General features: G+C 42.9%; 1 protein-coding gene across 1 annotated transcript in view; it reads right to left on the reverse strand.

Moving 5' to 3' along the window:
* The window catches only part of CPNE8 (copine 8), a 468,537-nt gene that overhangs the window by 226,107 nt on the left and 220,757 nt on the right, over positions 1–21,673 (reverse strand). The window contains exon 6 of the mRNA XM_073573517.1: positions 2,972–3,048. Within this exon, the coding sequence (XP_073429618.1) occupies positions 2,972–3,048 (77 nt within the window). The remainder of the gene's footprint in view (positions 1–2,971; positions 3,049–21,673) is intronic.

Raw genomic sequence — 21,673 nt, forward strand, 5'->3', positions numbered from 1 at the left:
TTAATTGAGACATCAGTAGGTTAACTGTTTTTGAACATCCATATTGAAACAGGAGCCCCATATAATACTCCATACAGTTCATGATGGGCCCCATAAGATGCTCTATACAAAATACACCCCATATAATGCTGCACAAAGGTTAATAATGCCCCCACAAGATGCTCCATAGAATAATATGCCCCATATAATGCTCCATAAAGGTTATGGCTCCATAAGATGCTCCATAGATTATGCCGCATAAGATGCTCCATAGATTATTCTCCCACAAAATGCTCCATAGATTATGCCCCATAAGATGCTCCATAGATTATGACCCCATAAGATGCTCCATAGACTATGCGCCCATATACTGCTCCATAGAATATGCTCCCATATGCTGCCCCATAGAATATGCCCCCATATGCTGCCCCATAGGATATGCCCCCATATGCTGCCCCATAGGATATGCCGCCATATGCTGCCCCATAGGATATGCCCCCATATGCTGCCCCATAGGATATGCCCCCATATGCTGCCCCATAGGACATGCCCCCATATGCTTCCCCATAGGACATGCCCCCATATGCTGCCCCATAGGACATGCCCCCATATGCTGCCCCATAGGACATGCCCCCATATGCTGCCCCATAGGACATGCCCCCATATGCTGCTCCATAGGACATGCCCCCATATGCTGCTCCATAGGACATGCCCCATATGCTGCCCCATATGATATGCCCCCATATGCTGCCCCCATAAAATGCTTCATATATTATGCCCCCATATGCTGCTGCAAAAAAAAATTCCATACTCACCTCTCCTGCTCAGGACCTCACCTGTCTGATGGCCATCGCTGCTCACCACTGTTTGCCATGTCGTCTGTCAATGATGTTCAAGCACCAGAGGGCACAGCGCGCACTAACCACGTCACCGCGCCCCCGCTGCCTAAACGTCACAGACAGAGGATGCAGCAGACAGCGGTGTGCAGCGATGGACACCCCGGACGGGTGAATATTGCTATATTTACCTCCCCTGGTGCGGTCTCTGCAGCGGCAGCACCACTTCTCCACGGTCTCCCTTCCTGCCTTCAGCGGTCACGTTGTGCCGCTCATTACACTCATGAATATGCGCATATTCATGAGTTTAATGAGCGGTACCATGTGACCGCTGAAGGCAGGAAGGGTGACCGTGGAGAAGCGGGGGGAGCTGCAGAGACCGCGCCAGGGGAGGTAAGTTTGATCTCTGACACTCCCGCTCCCCCTCCCCCGCCGACCCCCAGGTATATGACTCGTGTATAAGCCGAGAGGGTGACTTTCAGCCCCCAAAAATAGGCTGAAAATCTCGGCTTATACACGAGTATATACGGTACTTGACTTACACTGGTAATAAGCTCTGGAGGCAGAGTTATCTTCCAGGCAACATGCTCCTCATAGCATGGAAGAGGTCATTTATATAAAGTGATAAAAGATGATATATCCACAACAAGGCATCTGATAGGAGGCATACAGGCAGCATGGTGGCTCAGTGGTTAGCACTATAGCCTTGCAGCGCTAGGAACTTGGGGTCAAATCCCATCAGAGACAACATCTGCAAGGAGTTTGTATGTTCTCCCCGTGTTTGCGTGGGTTTCCTCCAGGTACTCTGGTTTCCTCCCACATTGCAGAGACATACTGATAGGGAGTTTAAATTGTGAACCCCAGTAGGGACAATGATGATGATGTATGTAAAGCGCTGTGGAATATGATAGCGCTATATAAGCAAAGCACAATAAATACATACATACATGCAGGTATCACACTGCTCAGCAGTCTATAACCTGTATATCCATATTAATAGTTCAGAGAGGTCAAATGACGTGGTGGTTAATAGAAATGGCAAAAAACATAGAAGTTGTGCTTTGACATTTTGCTCATTTTATGGGGCACTTTCGTGCTGTATGCACATAGCCTAAATCTTACAGATAATCACAGTTGTTTTGCTCCATATAGGAATAGAAAACCATATTTTTTAAATGTATACCATTGTTATAGTTAATAACGCTCATATATTAATATGAATATAGCCACAGAAGAAGCAGATTTGTTTGAGCCTAATTAAATGTCTGCCAAATGGTGTTTGGGGATGTTGCCAGGAATACTAAGTTAAAAGTAGACACATTTTCTTACATTAGGTAATAAAGAAACATCAATTCATTTCATTGGCAGCACACTATTAGAGAAGGGTGACTTTTCAGGATTCTTGAAATAAAAATGTCTAATATTACAGATTATCTTGTCCCGACATGGCAAGAGCTCTAAACGGCCATTATTGTAAAATATTTTTATTTCTTATGATATAGCCAAATTCTACAACTACTGGTATTGATGCTCAAAGATGGGAACCGGCATGTGACTCACCAAGAGAAAAAAAAAGAAAGATTTATTTTGTTATTCTATACAATTTAAAGTTGTTTTTTTGATAACCTTTTCAAAAGTTTAATAATCCCTTTAGAACACAGTACATTTTAATAAGCAACCTGCAATTGCCGCTTACTGATCTTGGCTGCAGCCAAACATTTACAACCACACAAAACTGCATAGATCAACTTTTGAACAATGGAAAAACCACGTGCTCATAAGTGCCTCACTTATACACTAATTCTGGTTGTTTGCGATCTATCACTGTACCCTTGTGTGTATTAACATCTCTACAGTTCTGACTTCCCAATAAATCAGTATGTAAAAATCAGAATAAATGTATCTGATAGTATGCAAAAATCAGAATAAGGCCACATGCACACACTGAGTATTTGGTGAGTTTTTTACCCCAGTATTCGTAAGCGAAAACCAGGAGTGGAACGGTCAGAGGAAAAGCGTAATAGAAACATTTGCACTAATTCTGTATTTATCACCCACCCACTCCTGGTTTTGGCTTACAAATACTGGGGTAGAAAACTCACCAAATACTGAAAGTGTGCATGTGGCCTAAAGCTATCTGACTTTGAAGTACTTACGTTACAGACTTCTCAAGACGACTTCCTTGAGATCCCACTATCTCACCCAAAGTACAAAACATCTGACCAAGAAAATCCTGTATAAAATAAGGAAAAGCTCATATCACTTGATGCAGAATTCATTTAAATGTATGTTACTAAATCGCAGTAATTTTTTTCATTAATTAGAAATATTCACACTAGATAAGAATAAAAAATGTTATTAAAAAGTCCAACCAGAAAGGGAAAAAGAGGTGATAATAACTTTATTACCCTAATGTTAGACGGTATATTCAAAAAGAAAAAGAGTTTTCACTAAGTGTGCATCTCTGGTTAGAAGTCATACCAATTCACAATTAATACAGTAATAACGCGAAACAAACATGCTCAATACAAAAGCTCCAGGTGTGCCATGTATAATTAGTGTAGAGAGAACATCAAGCAACCCACTACACACCTGACATACATTTTGCAAGGCACTCTTTATGGCCTTAGAGAGAACCTGACATGTGCACCAGGCCCTCAAACCATCTTATTTCTCAGTGCAAAATACAAATAAATTTATATAATTTATACAATGTGATTTTCTGGATTTTATTTTTGATATTCTATCAATGTTAAAGGGAACAGGTCAGCAGTTTTGGCCACTGCCTTTCAGGGCTTATCTACAGCATTCTATAGATAGGCCTCCGATCCGACCTGCAAGATAAGAAAAATAAGTTTTATTATACTCAAAAGGGGGTTGGTCCGGTGCAGTCCGGTCCGATGGGTGTCGCAGGTCCGGGTCCAGCACCTCCCATTTTCTTGCGACACCACCCTTCTGCTTGCTTTATGCCACCTTCGCATCGCGCTCTTGCGCAGGCGTACTTCTCTGCCCTATTGAGGGCAGAGCAAGGTACTGCAGTGCGCAGGCGCCAGGAAAGGTCAGAGAAAGTCAGCTCTTACGCACTGCAGGAATTTGCTCTGCCCTCAACAGAGCAGAGAAGTACGCAAGTGCAAGAGCATGATGACGGGGAGGCATGAAGCAAGAAGGAGGGCGGGGTCGCAAAAAAATGGGAGGCACCGGATCTGGACTCATGACAACCATAGGACCAGACCACACCGGACCACCCCACCCCGGGTGAGTAAAATAAACATTACTTTTTTTATCTTACAGGTCGGATCGGTGGCTTATGCTGAAGATAAGCCCTGAAGGGCAGTGGCCGCATCTTATAACAGCCAAAACATCTGACAGGTTCCCTTTAAGATTAACCTACCCTTAACCCCTTTACCCCCAAGGGTGGTTTGCATGTTAATGACAAGTCCAATTTTTACTATGCTGACTACTGTTCCTTTATGAGGTAATAACTCTGGAACACTTCCATGGATCCCGATAAGAGTTGAGCGAAACAGGTCGGCCAGATTCATAAGTCGCCGACTTATGGCAAAGTCGGGTTTCACCGACCAAAACCCGACCACAGCGTGAAGTCGGCCATGCCATGGTCAGCAAAACGAGCGCCAAAGTCGGATTTCCCAGAATGCTTGCACGTGACTTTTTTCAGCCACTGAGCAAGGACGTACACTGTGGGCAACGAGATGTGCAGCGTCCAGAGAGAGAGAGATTTCGCGCACTTTAAAATAGCGGTCCGGTATGTAGGTGTGTTTACTCTCCTCCACTCCCTGCCGACTAATATGAATTGCATTTAATTGAGAAAAAAATGGAAATTTGGCGAAAATTTCGCAAATTTCCACCTTTGAATTTTCATGCCCTTAAAACAGAGAAATAGGTCCCACAAAATAGTTAATAAATAACATTTCTCACATGTCTACTTTACATCAGCACAATGTCGGAACCAACATTTTTTTGTTAGGAAAAAGTTGACCAGCGATTTCTAATTTTTACAACACCATTTTTTTTTTTTAGGGACCACATCACATTTAAAGTCACTTTGAGGGGTCTATATGATAGAAAATACCCAAAAGTGACACTTTTCTAAAAACTGCACCCCTTAAGGTGCTCAAAACCACATTCAAGAAGTTTATTAACCCTTCAGGTGCTTCACAGGAATTTTTGGAATGTTTAAAAAAAAAAAAAAAGAACATTAACTTTTTTTCACAAAAAATTTACTTCAGATCCAATTTGTTTTATTTTACCAAGGGTAACAGGAGAAATTGGACCCCAAAAGTTGTTGCACAATTTGTCCTGAGCACGCTGATACCCCATATATGCAGGTAAACCACTGTTTGGGCGCATGGCAGAGCTCGGAAGGGAAGGAGCACTGTTAGACTTTTCAATGCAAAATTGGCTGCAATTGAGATCGGACGCCATGTCGCATTTGGAGAGCCCCTGATGTGCCTAAACAGTGGAAACCCCCCACAAGTGACACCATTTTGGAAAGCAGACCCCCTAAGGAACTTATCTAGATGTGTGGGGAGCACTTTGAACCCCCAAGTGCTTCACAGGAGTTTATAATGTAGAGCCGTAAAAACAAAAATCTTATTTTTTTCACACAAATGATCGTTTTGCTTTCAATTTTTTATTTTCCCAAGGGTAACAGGAGAAATTGGACCCCAAAAGTTGTTGTGCAATTTATCCTGTGTATGCTGATGTCCTATGTGTGGGAGTAAACCACTGTTTGGGTGCATGGCAGAGCTCGGAAGGAAAGGAGCACCGTTTGACTATTTCAATGCAGAATTGTCTGGAATTGAGATCAGACACGAGTCGCGTTTGGAGCCCCTGATGTGCCTAAACAGTGGAAACCCCCAATTTTAACTCCAGCCCTAACCCTAACACACCCATAACCCTAATCCCAACCCTAACCCTAACCACAAACCTAACCCTAATCCCAACCCTATCCCTAATCCCAACTCTAATCTTACCCCAACCCTAACTTTAGCCCCAACCCAAACCCTAACCCTAAAACGGAAATAAATACTTTTTATATTTTATTATTTTTCCCTAACTAAGAGGGTGATAAAGGGAGGGTTTGATTTACTATTTATAGTGGGTTTTTATAGCAAGTTTTTATGTTTGGCAGCTGTCACACTAAAAGATGCTTTTTATTGCAAAAAATAGTTTTTGCATCACCACATTTTGAGAGCTGTAATCTTTCCATATTTTGGCCCACAGAGTCATGTGAGGTTTTGTTTTTTGCGGGACGAGTTGACGTTTTTATTGGTACCATTTTTGGGCACATGACGTTTTTATCGCTTTTTATTCCGAATTTTGGGATTCAGAATTTACAAAAACCAGCAATTCATGAATTTCATTTGGGTGGGGCATTTACACAGTTCCGCGTGTGATAAAATTGATAAAGCAGTTTTATTATTCGGGTCAGTACAATTACAGCGATACCTCATTTACATCATTTTTTATGTTTTGGCACTTTTATACAATAAAAACTTTTATATAAAAAATTATTATTTTTGCATCACTTTATTCCGAGAGCTGTAACTTTTATTTTTTCACTGATGATGCTATATTAGGGCTATGTTTATTTATATCTGTCATTTTGATTGCGTGTTATTCCACTTTTCGTTCGGCGGTATGAAGATAAAGCATTGTTTTTTCAGCTTTTTTTTTTCTTTTTATGGTTTTCACTAAAGAGGTTAACTAGTGGGATTTTTATAGGTCAGCTGACAACCGGCCATGATCAGCCGTGCTCCCTCTGTAAGTGCCGCTAATCGCCTATGACGTACTATCCCATTCATGGGAATTAAGTCCCACGTCACATGGACGGGATAGAACGTCATTTGGCACAAAGGGGTTAAAATTATAGACTGTTCATGTCTTTGTTAGTGGGCAAACTTACAAAATCAGCAAGGGATCAAATAGTAATAATTTCTTCTCTCTCTCTCTCTCTCTATATATATATATATATATATATATATATATATATAGACACACACACACACACACACACACATACAGTTGTGGCCAAAAGTATTGACACCCCTGCAAATCTGTCAGATAATACTCAGTTTCTTCCTGACAATGATTGCAAACACAAATTCTTTGGTATTATTATCTTCATTTAATTTGTCATAAATGAAAAAACACAAAAAGAATTGTCCTAAAGCCAAATTGGATATAATTCCACACCAAACATAGATAAAAGAGGGTGGGCAAAAGTATTGGCACTGTTCGAAAAATCATGTGATGCTTCTCTAATTTGTGTAATTAGCAGCACCTGTAACTTACCTGTGGCACCTAACAGGTGTTGGCAATAACTAAATCACACTTGCAGCCAGTTGACATGGATTAAAGTTGACTCAACCTCTGTCCTGTGTCCTTGTGTGTACCACATTGAGCATGGAGAAAAGAAAGAAGACCAAAGAACTGTCTGAGGACTTGAGAAACCAAATTGTGAGGAAGCATGAGCAATCTCAAGGCTACAAGTCCATCTCCAAAGACCTGAATGGTCCTGTGTCTACCGTGCGCAGTGTCATCAAGAAGTTTAAAGCCCATGGCACTGTGGCTAACCTCCCTAGATGTGGACGTAAAATAAAAATTGACAAGAGATTTCAACGCAAGATTGTGCGGATGTTGGATAAAGAACCTCGACTAACATCCAAACAAGTTCAAGCTGCCCTGCAGTCCGAGGGTACAACAGTGTCAACCCGTACTATCCGTCGGCGTTTGAATGAAAAGGGACTGTATGGTAGGAGACCCAGGAAGACGCCACTTCTTACCCCGAGACATAAAAAAGCCAGGCTGGAGTTTGCCAAAACTTACCTGAAAAAGCCTAAAACGTTTTGGAAGAATGTTCTCTGGTCAGATGAGACAAAAGTAGAGCTTTTTGGGCAAAGGCATCAACATAGAGTTTACAGGAGAAAAAAAGAGGCATTCAAAGAAAAGAACACGGTCCCTACAGTCAAACATGGCGGAGGTTCCCTGATGTTTTGGGGTTGCTTTGCTGCCTCTGGCACTGGACTGCTTGACCGTGTGCATGGCATTATGAAGTCTGAAGACTACCAACAAATTTTGCAGCATAATGTAAGGCCCAGTGTGAGAAAGCTGGGTCTCCCTCAGAGGTCATGGGTCTTCCAGCAGGACAATGACCCAAAACACACTTCAAAAAGCACTACAAAATGGTTTGAGAGAAAGCACTGGAGACTTCTAAGGTGGCCAGCAATGAGTCCAGACCTGAATCCCATAGAACACCTGTGGAGAGATCTAAAAATGGCAGTTTGGAGAAGGCACCCTTCAAATATCAGGGACCGGGAGCAGTTTGCCAAAGAAGAATGGTCTAAAATTACAGCAGAGCATTGTAAGAAACTCATTGATGGTTACCGGAAGCGGTTGGTCGCAGTTATTTTGGCTAAAGGTTGTGCAACCAAGTATTAGGCTGAGGGTGCCAATACTTTTGTTTGGCCCATTTTTGGAGTTTTGTGTGAAATGATCAATGTTTTGCTTTTTGCTTCATTCTCTTGTGTTTTTTTCATTTAACACAAATTAAATGAAGATAATAATACCAAAGAATTTGTGATTGCAATCATTTTCAGGAAGAAACTGAGTATTATTTGACAGAATTGCAGGGGTGTCAATACTTTTGGCCATGACTGTAGGTACGCTCCACGGCTACTGCTAGATGTGTGGATAGGATCAGGGGTCTGCAATCCGCTTAGGTACCAACCTCTCTGGTTTTCTATGGCTTAGCCTGGACCTGCTCTCCTCCTCAGTGACCCATTCATAGCAGAATTACCAGACTAACTGTAGACTCTATGGTACTCCAAAGAAGGAAAGAATTAAAAAAAAAAAAAAGTGTCAGGATTTTTTTTTTTTATATATATTTTTTCTTTTTTTTTTTTCCTAGGGCTGCAGGAGGAGATTTTGTTTTGTTTTTTCTCTAAATGGAGACTAAGCAATTGTCTGATCGTGTTGAACAGCTCGCTGCTGAAGTGCGCGGAATTTCTTCCTATCTCATAGTAACAAAGTTATTAAGGTTGAAGGAAGACTTTAAGTCCATCTAGTTCAACCCATATCCTATCCTAACTTGCCCTAACATGTTGATCCAGAGGAAGGCAAAAAAGACCCATGTGGCAAACAGTAAGCTTCACATTGGGGAAAAAACATTATTTCCCGACTCCACATACGACAATCAGACAAGCTCCCTGGATCAACGCAATATTAAGGAAACTAGTGCATATACCCTGTAATATTATACTTTTCAAGAAAGGCATCCAGTCCCTTCTTAAATTTTAGTAGGGAATCACTCATTACAACATCATATGGCAGAGAGTTCCATAATCTCACTGCTCTTACAGTAAAGAATCCTTGTCTGTGAGTATGCTTAAACCTTCTTTCCTCCAGACGTAGAGGATGCCCCCTTGTCCCCGTCACAGGTCTAAGAGTAAAAAGATCATTAGAAAGGTCTTTGTATTGTCCACGCATATATTTAAACATTGTAATAAGATCACCCCTAAGCCTTCGATTTTCCAAACTAAATAACCCCAAGTGTAATAACCTGTCTTGGTATTGCAGACCCCTAGTTCCCTAATAACCTTGGTCACTCTTCTCTGCACTCGCTCCAGTTCGCTTTCTTATACAACGGAGACCAGAACTGTACACAGTATTCTAAGTGTGGTCGCACTAGTGACTTATATAGAGGTAAAATTATGTTCTCCTCATAAGCATCTATGCCTCTTTTAATGCATCCCATTATTTTATTTGCCTTTGCAGCAGCTGCCTGACACTGGCCACTAAATGTGAGCTTGTCATCCACCCATACACCCAGGTCTTTTTCAGTGACACTTTTGCCCAGTGTTTTACAATTAAGCACATAATTATACATCCTGTTCATTCTTGTACATTATTTTGATCAAAATTATGTTTACTAAATACCCTTATTATTATTACTACCTTTATGCATTATTTGCAGTATATTTTTTACTTTTTAGTTCAGGATATTTGTGCTTTTTGCTTTTTGTCATTCTACCCAAGTGCATGACCTTACATTTATCCCCATTAAAGCTTATTTGCCAGTTATCATCCCAAGCTTCTAGTTTACATAAATCTTCCTGTAATATAAAATTGTCCTCCTCTGTATTGATTACCCTGCAGAGTTTCGTGTCATCTGCAAATATTGAAATTCTACTCTCTATGCCCCCTACAAGGTCATTAATATGTTAAAAAGAAGCGGGCCCAAAACTGACCCCTGTGGTACCCCACTGCTAACAGTGACCCAGTCCGAGTGTGCTCCATTAATAACCACCCTTTGTTTCATATCCCTGAGCCAGCTCTTAACCCACTTACACATATTTTCCCCAATCCCCATTGTTCTCATTTTATGTATCAACCTTTTGTGTGGCACTGTATCAAAAGCTTTTGAAAAGTCCATGTACACCACGTCCACTGCATTCCCTTGGTCCAGTCTGGAACTTACCTCTTCATAAAAGCTTATCAGATTAGTCTGACAGGAATGGTCCCTTGTAAACCCATGTTGATATTGGGTCATGAGGTTATTCTTCTCCAGATACTCCAGTATAGTATCTCTTAGAAAACCCTCCAGAATTTTACCCACAGTTGAGGTTAAGCTCACTGGCCCATAATTTCCAAGTTCAGATTTTGTCCCCTTTTTGAATATTGGCACCACATTTGCTATACGCCAGTCCTGTGGTACAGACCCGGTTATTATGGAATCTTTAACCCCTTAACCCCCAAGGGTGGTTTGCACGTTCATGACCAGGCCAATTTTTACAATTCTGACCACTGTCCCTTTATGAGGTAATAACTCTAACGCTTCCATGGATCCCGGTGATTCTGACACTGTTTTCTCGTGACATATTGTACTTCATGTTAGTGGTAAAATTGAATTCAAATAACTTGCGTTTATTTGTGAAAAAATGGAAATTTGGTGAAAATTTTGAAAATTTCGCAATTTTTCAACTTTGAATTTTTATGCCCTTAAATCACAGATATACGGCACACAAAAAACTTAAGTAACATTTCCCACATGTTTACTTTACATCAGCACAATTTTGGAACCAAATTTTTTTTTTGTTAGGAAGTTTTAAGGGTTAAAAGTTGACCAGCGATTTCTCATTTTTGCAACACCATTTTATTTTTACGGACCACATCACATTTTAAGTCACTTCTAGGGGTCTATATGATAGAAAATACCCAAAAGTGACATCATTCTAAAATCTGCACCCCTTAAGGTGCTCAAAACCACATTCAAGAAGTTTATTAACCCTTCAGGTGCTTCACAGGAATTTTTTGAATAATTAAAAAAAAAAATGAACATTTAACTTTTTTTCACAAAAAAATACTTCAGGTTCAATTTTTTTTATTTTACCAAGGGTAAAAGGAGAAATTGGACTGCAAAAGTTATTGTGCAATTTGCCCTGAGTATGCTGATACCTGACATATGGGGGGAACCACTGTTTCGGCGCATGGCAGAGCTCAGAAGGGAAGGAGCGCCGTTTGTCTTTTTCAATGCAAAATTGGCTGGAATTCAGATCGGACACCATGTCACATTTGGAGAGCCCCTGATGTACCTAAACAGTGGAAACCCCCCACAAGTGACCCCATTTTGGAAACTAGACCACCCCCAAGGAACTTATCTAGATATGTGGTGAGAACTTTGAACCCACAAGGGCTTCACAGAAGTTTATAACGTACTGCGGTACAATTTTTTCCACAAAAATGATCTTTTCAATCCCAATTTTTTGTTCGGCGCTATGATAATAAATTATTATTTTTTGCTTCGTTTTTTATTTTTATTTTTTAAGGGGTATATTGCTCTCGGAGGCAGGACATCAGCCGGCCTTATTGCGAACTTTCTCCATTACCCCGGGCTCAGAAGCGGAGGCGGCCGCAGAAATTGCTCCTCAGCAATACAGAAAAAAAAAACGGAAAAGACGCATCGGCTAACACTGAAACAGGGACACAAGTAGAATTATCTATTACACAGCCCCAAACATGTCTTTTTCAAAGCCTGCAGTGAAGATAAAGGTTGGTGATGAGCACAATTTCAGGAAAAGTGGGAAGTGCAATATTTCTTTGTTGAGCACAGGGGCATCCCGACGTGTCTTATTTGCACAGAGAAAGTTACATAAAAATAATTACATTTCTCTAGTCAGCAACTATATGTGGTTTCTTCAGTCTTCTATATCTGCTGTATTATCATTTTCATTTTATTTATTTATTACCGATTGATTTATTTTTTTCTTATGATTTTCTTAATTTATTTTTTATTTTTAACACAAAATAAGATGAAAAAATAAAGACATTTGATAACATTGGAATCTTTTTGTAAGAGCTTTTCTGGTGGAAAACCTGATGCGGCCCAGCCTCACCCAGATTCTACCTCCACGGCCCCCAGATAAATTGAGTTTGAGAACCCTGCTCTAATTGCTTTATTTTTGTCACTTATTGATCCCCTTATCTGTTCAATATGAGCCTGAGAATAGGTATAGTACCACAACTGTGGAAATTATCGTGTGTGGTACCAGTTCCGAAGAAACCTTATCCGAAAGACCTTAATGACTATAGACCTGTAGCATTGACATCACACCTGATGAAGGTACTAGAGAGATTGGTTCTCACACGTCTCCGTCCTCTAGTGAGCTCGGATATGGACACTCTCCAGTTTGCCTACAGGCCGGGCATTGGTGTGGATGATGCCATTATCCACCTTCTAGATAGGACTCTCTCTCACCTGGAGAAACCTGGGAACACTGAGAATAATGTTCCTCGATTTCTCTAGTGCTTTTAATACCATACAGCCAGGTCTACTGAGAGACAAGCTGGGCCTTGCTGGCATGGACATCCAACTCTCCACCTGGATCCTTAACTACCTCACGAACCGACCTCAGTTTGTAAAGGTTCGGGACAGTGTGTCAGACACAGTGATCTGCAATACAGGGGCACCTCAAGGTACAGTTCTTGCCCCTTTTCTCTTCACACTGTACACTGCGGATTTTAAGTGCAAGTCATCTAGCTGCTACTTGCAGAAGTATTCTGATGACTCTGCAATAATAGGCCTCATCACAGGAGGAGATGAAAGAGAGTCCAGAGATACTAACCAAGCTTTTGCGGAGTGGTGTCAGAGGAACCACCTTAGGATTAATTCCGGGAAGACCAAGGAATTGGTGGTGGACTTTCGCAAGGGAAAAAAATCCACCAGTAGTGGCGAACATTCAGGGAAATGACATTGAGATAGTCGACACCTATAAGTACCTTGGTGTGATCCTCAATAATAAGCTTGACTGGGCCCATCACTTGGATGCAGTGTACAGGAAGGGCCACAGTAGGCTTTATCTGCTAAGAAGGCTGAAAGCCTTCGGAGTTAGGGGGGCACTCCTTGCATCCTTCTTCAACTCTGTTGTGGCATCAGTCATCTTCTTTGGTGTGGCGTGCTGGGGTAGTGGCATATCAACCAGGGACAGGAATAGGCTGGACAAACTGATTAGAAGGGCCAGCTCTGTCCTGGGATGCCCCCTTGATCCAGTTCAGGAAGTAGGCGACAGAGGATACTGGCCAAGGTGAGCTACATGGTGCAGAATGATTCCCATCCCATGCATGAGACCGTGACAAAGAAGTGCAGGCTACTTCATCCTAAATGTGAGAGGGAGCGCTATCGAAAGTCCTTCCTTCTTGCTGCAGTTAGGCTGTATAACCAGCACTTTCCAAAACGGAGAATGACCCAAACAGTGAACTGATAGATCCAAAGTTGTGATAGTCCGGTTATATCTTTTTTTTTTTTTCGTATATGTACCTACCTACTGTCAATGTAATGCCTTTATGCATCTGTATCTGTACTTGTTCCTGCCTTGCTGCTGTAATGCTCTGAATTTCCCCATGGTGGGACGATTAAAGGATTATCTTATCTTATCTTACATCTCTATTTAACCACAGTGGTCTCCTGTTATTTCTAGCATGTTTATTCCCATACGGTATATATTGTGCACAGGTCCTATTCAGGATGCTAATTAACGTCTCCCATTTTCTTTGTGTATTTTTATGTCTCAGGATATCGTCCCAGTTAATTACACTAAGATCATCTCTCATCCGATGGAAATTTGCCTTCCTGAAGTTTAGTGTCCTTGTAACCCCTCTACTACACATCTTATTAAAGGATACATGAAAACTTATTATTTTGTGATCACTATTACCCAAGTGACCCTCAACCCTTATATTTGATATGCGGTCTGGCCTGTTGGTTAATATTAGGTTTAGCAGTGCCCCCCCTCTTGTTGGGTCCTGAACCAGTTGTGAAAAGTAATTGTCTCTCATAGTTGTCAAAAACCTATTACCTTTGCTGCAACTGCAGGTTTCGGTTCCCCAATGTATTTCAGGGTAGTTGAAGTCCCCCATAATAATGACTTCTCCTTGAGTCACCGCTTCATCTATTTGCTTTATGAGGATACACTCTGTTGCTTCCATTATTTTTGGAGGCTCAATCATCTGCTGTTAAACCAAAAATCCCTACTCCTGATGTGTTTTTTGGGTATCGGTCTAAATATTTGAATTTTAAGAATAATTGTAAACTATCTTTTGCTTTGAAACCTAACTCAACGGGGAGCTCTGTGCAGCAGGCTAAAATTGTCATTTCCTGCTGTGCGGCGATCCCCAGAATTGGACCTTTTCTTTGACACCCGGAGATCCTATTCTGACTAATGTGGATGAGTTTTTTCAAGCCTTGGGGTTGTTGTATGATGAACCTAATGCTGTTGATCAAGCTGAGAAAACCTTATTGGCATTGAACCGGGGTCAGGATTCTGCAGTTATATTGTCAAAAATTCCGAAAGTGGGCGGTCCTTACTAAATGGAATGATGATGCCCTAGCAGCTTTCGGAAGGGTGTGGCAGAAACCGTAAAAGATGTTATGGTGGGATTTCTTGTTCCCTCTGGTCTAGACGATTCTATGTCATTGGCCATTCAAATTGATCGGCATTTACGTGAATGAAAAACTACACGAGAGGGGTTGCCGCCTTTCGAACGAACATCTGAACCCATGCAAAGTGAAATGGTTTTGTCTAGAGCGCAACGTCAGGAGTTTAGAAGGCGTAATAAGCTGTGTTTTTTCTGTGGAGACGCCTCTCATATTATTTCTGTCTGCCCTAAACGAGAAAAGCGTTTTGCTCACACATTTGCGGTGGGCAGTGTACAGCCTAAGTTTCTTTTGGCGATTACCGTGATATGCACCTTGTCGACATTTTCCGCTAAGGCTTTGTAGATTCAGGAGCAGCTTTGAATCTGATGGATTTCGACTTTGCTAAACGTTGTGGTTTTCTCATGATACCCCTGCAGACTCCTATCCCTTTGAGGGGTATTGATACTACTCCTTTGGCGGAGAATAAACCCCAGTTTTGGACCCAGGTGATAATGCGGGTCGCCCCAGACCACCAAGAAAATTGTAAATTTTTGGTGTTGCACAATTTGCATGATACTATTGTTCTGGGTTTTCCTTGGTTGCAAACTCATAATCCTGTTTTGGATTGGAAATCTGTGTCTGTGGTGAGTTGGGGTTGTCAGTGTGTTCTTAGTGACACTCCTGTTTTCTCCACCTCTCCCCAGTCTCATGATATTCCTGACCATTTGGCTGATTTTTCTGTTTTATTTAGTGAGAATAAGTCTGCGTCTTTGCCTCCTCATAGGAGTTATGACTGTGCAATTGAGTTAATGCTCGGGTGTAAAATTTCCCAAGGGTCGGCTTTTCAATTTATCGGTACCCGAACATGATGCTATGCGATCTTATATCAAGGAGTCATTGGAGAAGGGTCATATTAGACCATACACTTCACCTTTAGGTGCTGGGGTTTTTTTTTGTGGCCAAGAAAGATGGTTCATTAAGGCCATGTATTGACTATCGTTCTCTTAACAAAATCACTGTTAAATATCAGTACCCGTTACACCTGATTTCTGATTTACTTTCCAGAGTTAAAAGTGCCTGTTGGTTTACCAAGCTTGACCTCAGGGGGGCATATAATTTTATTCACATCAAGCACGGGGATGAATGGAAGATGGAGTTTAATACTCCGGAGGGACATTTTGGGTACCTGGTGATACCTTTTGGGCTCACTAATGCCCCTTCTGTCTTCCAATCTTTTATGAACGATATTTTCCGGGACTTTGTGGATAAGTTTTTGATCATTTATCTTGATGATATTTTGATCTTTTCCAGTGACTGGGATTCTCATGTGGAACATGTCCAGACTGTGTTCCGGATTTTGAGGGAAAATTCTCTGTATGTTAAGGGATCGAAGGGCCTTTTTGGTGTACAGAGGATTTCATTTTTGGGATTCATTTTGTCCCCGTCAGCTATTGAAATGGACCCGGCCAAGATACAGGCAATTTATGATTGGGTTCAGCCCACTTCTTTGAAGGCTCTCCAGAAGTTTTTGGGTTTTGCTAATTTCTACCGTAAATTTATAAGTAATTTTTCTGGTATTGTTAAACCACTGACTGATTTGACCAAAAAGGGCGCTGATGTGGTGAATTGGTCTCCAGAGGCAGTCTCGGCATTTCAGGAGCTTAAGCGGAGATTCACTTCTGCTCCGGTTCTACGGCAACCTGATGTCTCACTCCCATTTCAGGTGGAGGTAGATGCTTCTGAGATTGGTGCAGGAGCCGTTTTGTCCCAAAAAGATCTGGTGACTTCTAAAATGAATCCCTGTGCCTTCTTTTCTCGAAAATTCTCCCCATCTGAACGCAACTTTGACGTGGGGAATCGGGAATTGTTGGCCATGAAATGGGCATTTGAAGAGTGGAGACATTGGTTGGAGGGAGCTAGACATCAAGTTGTGGTCCTCACCGACCACAAGAATTTGATTTATCTTGAATCAGCCAAACGCTTTAATCCTAGACAGGCTAGGTGGGCCTTGTTTTTAACGCGTTTAATTTTGTGGTCTCTTTTCTTCCGGGCACTAAGAATGTTAAGGCGGACGCCCTTTCTAGGAGTTTCTTTGCGGATTCTCTTGATGTGACCGAGCCTACTGTTATGGAAATATATATATATTTCATATAGATCTCACTTGCCTTCTATACTGCTATATACTCATATATACTGCACACAGATACATATTCACAGTTTGAACCTTATAACTAGTTGGTGGAAATAACCTGCTACCCAGTCATCTCATTGTCTTGTGATTTGAGAAATATCTAGCAGACATAGGGAATGAGGAACTTAGGCCAGGTGGTCCGGCCGATATTGGAGACTTGCTGACAAGTGCAAGACTCCGGACAGTAAATCACGTGGTGTCTAAATAACCCCAGGTCGGACACCCATATATGTTCATGCATTTAAACTGACCAATTAGCTAAGAAGTAAAGCCTCCATGTTAATGAGTAGCCACTCCTTTTCTGTACAATTGATAAAACCAAGTATATTCAATAAACTTCCAGAGTTTTGCTGGGAGGTATTTCTGCCAACCAAGTCTGGCGTCTTTCCTTCTTTGAGCGCTCAATAAGGCTACTTTCACACATCAGGTTTTCTGCGTCAGGCGCGATCCGGCGTCGTGCCGGAATGCCGGATCCGGCAAATGTTTTGTAAAACCTGATGTGCCGGATCCGGTTTTCTGCCGGATCCGTCTTGTTCTTGACAGACAAAACCGGATCCGTCTCATCCGGTTCATCCGTTTTTCTATCCGTTTTTCGACGGATTACGCCGGATCTGGTTTTTAAAATTGACCCTTGTGGCCTTCCGAACGGGAATGGCTACTGGAAAACTATATATAGCATGTTCCTACAGCCCTTCTTTGACAGGTTGTAGAGGAGAAAGTGCAGGTTGGAGAGAAGAGCAAGTTACTGGCGAAGATGGATGTTGTCATTGGAAATATTACCACTAGAAGTTCTGTGACGGTTTCAGTAATGAGGGACAATTTTGCACTATACTTTATGTCACCTCAAGGCAGAGTACACTGGCAGGATGAGAGAGTGTGAAAGATTTGTGCCCTAACCAAACTTGTGTACCTTCTGGACCAACAGTAAATACCTTTGCCAACCAAAGTTGGCTATCTTGTCATGGTCTTACTATTTTTAGCTTTAGGCCACAGGTGTGTACCTGGTTGTGTTTTATGCAAAGTATTTCACCTTTTAACAAAAGTTGTGTACATTGTTAGGAAATCACCAACAATAAACACAACTTTTCAGGTGAAATACTTTGCTTCAAACACAACCAGGAACACAACTGTGGCAAAAAGCTAAAATTTACCCAGTTATATACCTGGTTTTGAATACCTTTTTACCTTTTAAATACCCTGTATTTAACCTTTTTTTTAAACATATTTCGCCGCAGAAAGAAATGACAGACAACCAGTGTAAACAATAATTTAACTTTTATTTAAAATATTTTTTTTTGTGTAAACTGTTTTTAAAGTTAAAAAAACTTTTTTAATAAAGGTTTGAAACCAACCAAATGGGCATTTTTATTACAAAAAAAACATTATAACTCGGTGTAGTGTGGGGTGGAAATACTGCTGGAGGGGCTGCGGGACACTTCGACAATGGGAGTGTGGAGAGAGGACTGGGATCGTGGTGGGGAAGGAACAGTTAGAGGTGATGGTGTGGAAAAAGCTACAGAATGGGTGGACATGTGGGAGGCAGAAGAGGTGGTGGGCGGTGGAGTGGAGGGTTGGGCAGGGACTGTAGGAGCAGATGATGTTGATGGAAAGTTGTATGGGGAAGGAGTTTTGTACGGGGAAGGAGTTTGGTACGGGGAAGGAGTTTTGTACGGGGAAGGAGTTTGGTACGGGGAAGGAGTTTGGTACGGGGAAGGAGTTTGGTACGGGGAAGGAGTTTGGTACGGGGAAGGAGTTTGGTACGGGGCAGGTTGCTGGAAGTGGGGAGATGTCTGGTACTGGGGAGGTTGCTGGTACTGGGAAGGTTGCTGGTACTGGTGAGGTTGCTGGTATGTAATAGGAGGGGGAGGATGGAAAGTGGCTGGAGGGGGTGCAGATGTAATAGGAGGGGGAGGATGGAAAGTGGCTGGAGGGGGTGCAGATGTAATAGGAGGGGGAGGATGGAAAGTGGCTGGAGGGGGTGCAGGTGGAGGAACTACAGTGGTGGGAGGTGGAGGTTGGGAGGTAACCTGCTGTAGAGCACCGTGGCACAAATGCATTACATGCATCTGCTGGGTAGGAGATAGTGTTGCCATGCGCTCCACAACAGACCTGAAAAAGGTGTGGTTTGGCGAAGATCTTGCTTCTGAATGCATGGTTTGCAGAAGTGTCTTCACCTCCAGAATGCTGGAGTTGATCTGCTGAAAGCCTGCGGAGATTTGCTCTGACAAGACTTTTAGACAGTTCTGGAAAGATGCATTCAGATGCAAGAACTCTGGCGCATAACTCTTTTCCTGACCCCTCTGCCGCTGCCGCCCAGTACCCGCAGGTGTACTAGAGGTGGCAGGGGCAGAAGGGTGGGGTAAAGGGAAAGCGATCTCCTCACCAGCAGCTTCATGTAATGTAGGCGGCCACGATGCTCCTGTGCTGGTGGATGGGACAGATGGGTCGAATGTGTGGGAAGGCTGGGAAGGTGCAGATGTACCGGGGCGGTCGAAGTGTCCCTCGGTGCCGGTCTCCTCAGGGATCGCCTCAGAAGGGTCCAATCGTGCAGGCTCCCGAGTGCTGCTCACCGTGCTGTGGAATAAAGAGAAAAAAAACCAATTAAAATACTGACATGGTATGGCCCTGGCTGAAAAAAAAAAAGTTACATCTAACATTTTTTTTCACATGTGGTGTGTAATATTTACCTTCTAGTGACCATTGTTTCCCGGAGGAACGACAGGGCTTGTGCGTACTTGTACTTGCTCCTGCGTCCTCCAGATCCACTCGGGGCCCGCATCTCTTTATTGAACTCCTTCTTGAAACGATCCCTCATAGACCGCCACCGATTCACAATTCTGTTCCCTGAAATGAGAAAGGAGTGGTTAGTATACAACATCAGTGTTTCACAAACTCCAGTCCTCATGGTCCCCAGGGGTCATGTTTTCAGGATTTCCATAGTAAATAGAAATCCTGAACACATGATCCGTGGGGACCACGAGGACTGGAGTTCGGGAAACACTGGTTTACATCATGCAACCGGTACTGTATATACTTACGCTCTTTAATCTGGGCCCGAACATCGAGGTCCTCCCAGCGGCCCACAAGGAGCGAACAGATTTCCTCCCAGAGTCGTCGGGTAACGATAAGGTCAGCGTGGCGGCGGTCAGCCATATTCCAGAGCGGCTCCCTTTCTCTGACGAGATCGATGAGGTGGTCCACATCGAGTCCTCCATCCTCACCATCAGAGTCGGGAGCACGCTGTGAAGGCTGTTAAAGAAAAAGACAAAAATAACATAATTAGCCTCCACAAAAGAAATGAAATAAAAAGTGCAAAAAAACAAAGCAAAAATATTTATACTTACACGCTGGTGACCGCCGCGTTGCTGTCGCCGACGACCCTGGGAGGCACTGCGAGGACCTCTTGGCCGAGCACCAGATTGGGAAGACTAGAGAAGAAAACAAAAAATGTTATGTCTTTGGATGTAGGCATTTGTTTGCTGTGTGTGGTCTGCAGAACATTGTTTTCTATGTGTTGTGTGTAGTGTGATGTTGTGTTTCTGCGTTTGATGCAAAAAACTTACCAATTGTGAGCCCACTCCAAGTGTCTGTCCACCCCTTCCTTCTTCTTCTGGGAGCTCCTCTTCATCTTGTGAATCCTGTTTTGAAATAAAAGGCAATGAATACACATATATTACAGAGATGATGGATTTTGGAAATAAAAACTTACCCTCAAACGCTGACGATGCGAGGGAGGGCTCCCAGAAGATGATGTGCTGTCTTCCTGGTGGCCACACTCCATGCCTGTGGGTGGTGTTCCAGCTGCTGCCATTGCTGCTGCTGCTGCATCTATTGGGCGGCTGTTGAATAAAGAGAAACAAAGGGCCAATGAATATCTTGATATTCAATAGCCCTAGTTTGGAGGAATGGGGGATTTGATAATTACCGTCTCTCATCTGCTGCTGGCCTCCCCTCCTCAGCATGTTCCATTTGCTGCTCCATTTGGGGTGGTGGTGGTGCTGATGGTGCTGCAGTGGTCTCCTGCCTTCTCCTGCTGCGCTTGGTTGCTTTCTTGGGTGGCATGTTGGGTGTGGCTGTGGGTCCCACTGTCTTGCTTTTATATATGTCTTGTGGGCAGAGCTACTGAGCATGCTCAGACCAAAAAACCGGATCCGGCCACCGGATCCGGCTTTCGCCGGATCAGGCGCATTGCGGCGCTCATAGGCTTTCATTGTGTGAAAAAGCCGGACGCGCCGGATCCGGCGTGTCCGGCTTTTTCGCCGGAGACAAAAAACGTTACAGTAGCCGTTTTTTCCAGACGCCGAATCGCGACACATTGCCGGATCAGGCGAAAACCGGATGAAACGCATGGCCATCCGGCGCGATCCGGCGCAAATGCAAGTCAATGGGGGGGAAACCGGATCCGGCATTGCATTTCGCCGGATCCGGTTTCTGTCAAAAGCGCCGGATCGCGCCTGACGGCGAAAACCTGATGTGTGAAAGAGGCCTTAGACTCTGTCTAATTAGGACAGGCCACAGTATGCACAGGGGTAAATCTACCCAAATGAAAAGTAAATCCATCCACAACAAGTGGCGCCCAGCGAGGCCGTGGACGAAAACGCACGGGGATCCTGCTGACCGGAGAGGACAGAGGTGCCGACCAAGGTCTTGGCTCATGGGAACGGAGATTTGCGCAACTCCATAAGTAAGGTAAGAAAATCTCGTTATCTTACCTGAATGTTCCCTGTGCCCAGT

Source organism: Dendrobates tinctorius, unplaced genomic scaffold, assembly GCF_039654945.1.
Source record: "Dendrobates tinctorius isolate UK_male_01 unplaced genomic scaffold, ASM3965494v1 ptg000035l, whole genome shotgun sequence".
NCBI classification, from domain to species: domain Eukaryota; kingdom Metazoa; phylum Chordata; class Amphibia; order Anura; family Dendrobatidae; genus Dendrobates; species Dendrobates tinctorius.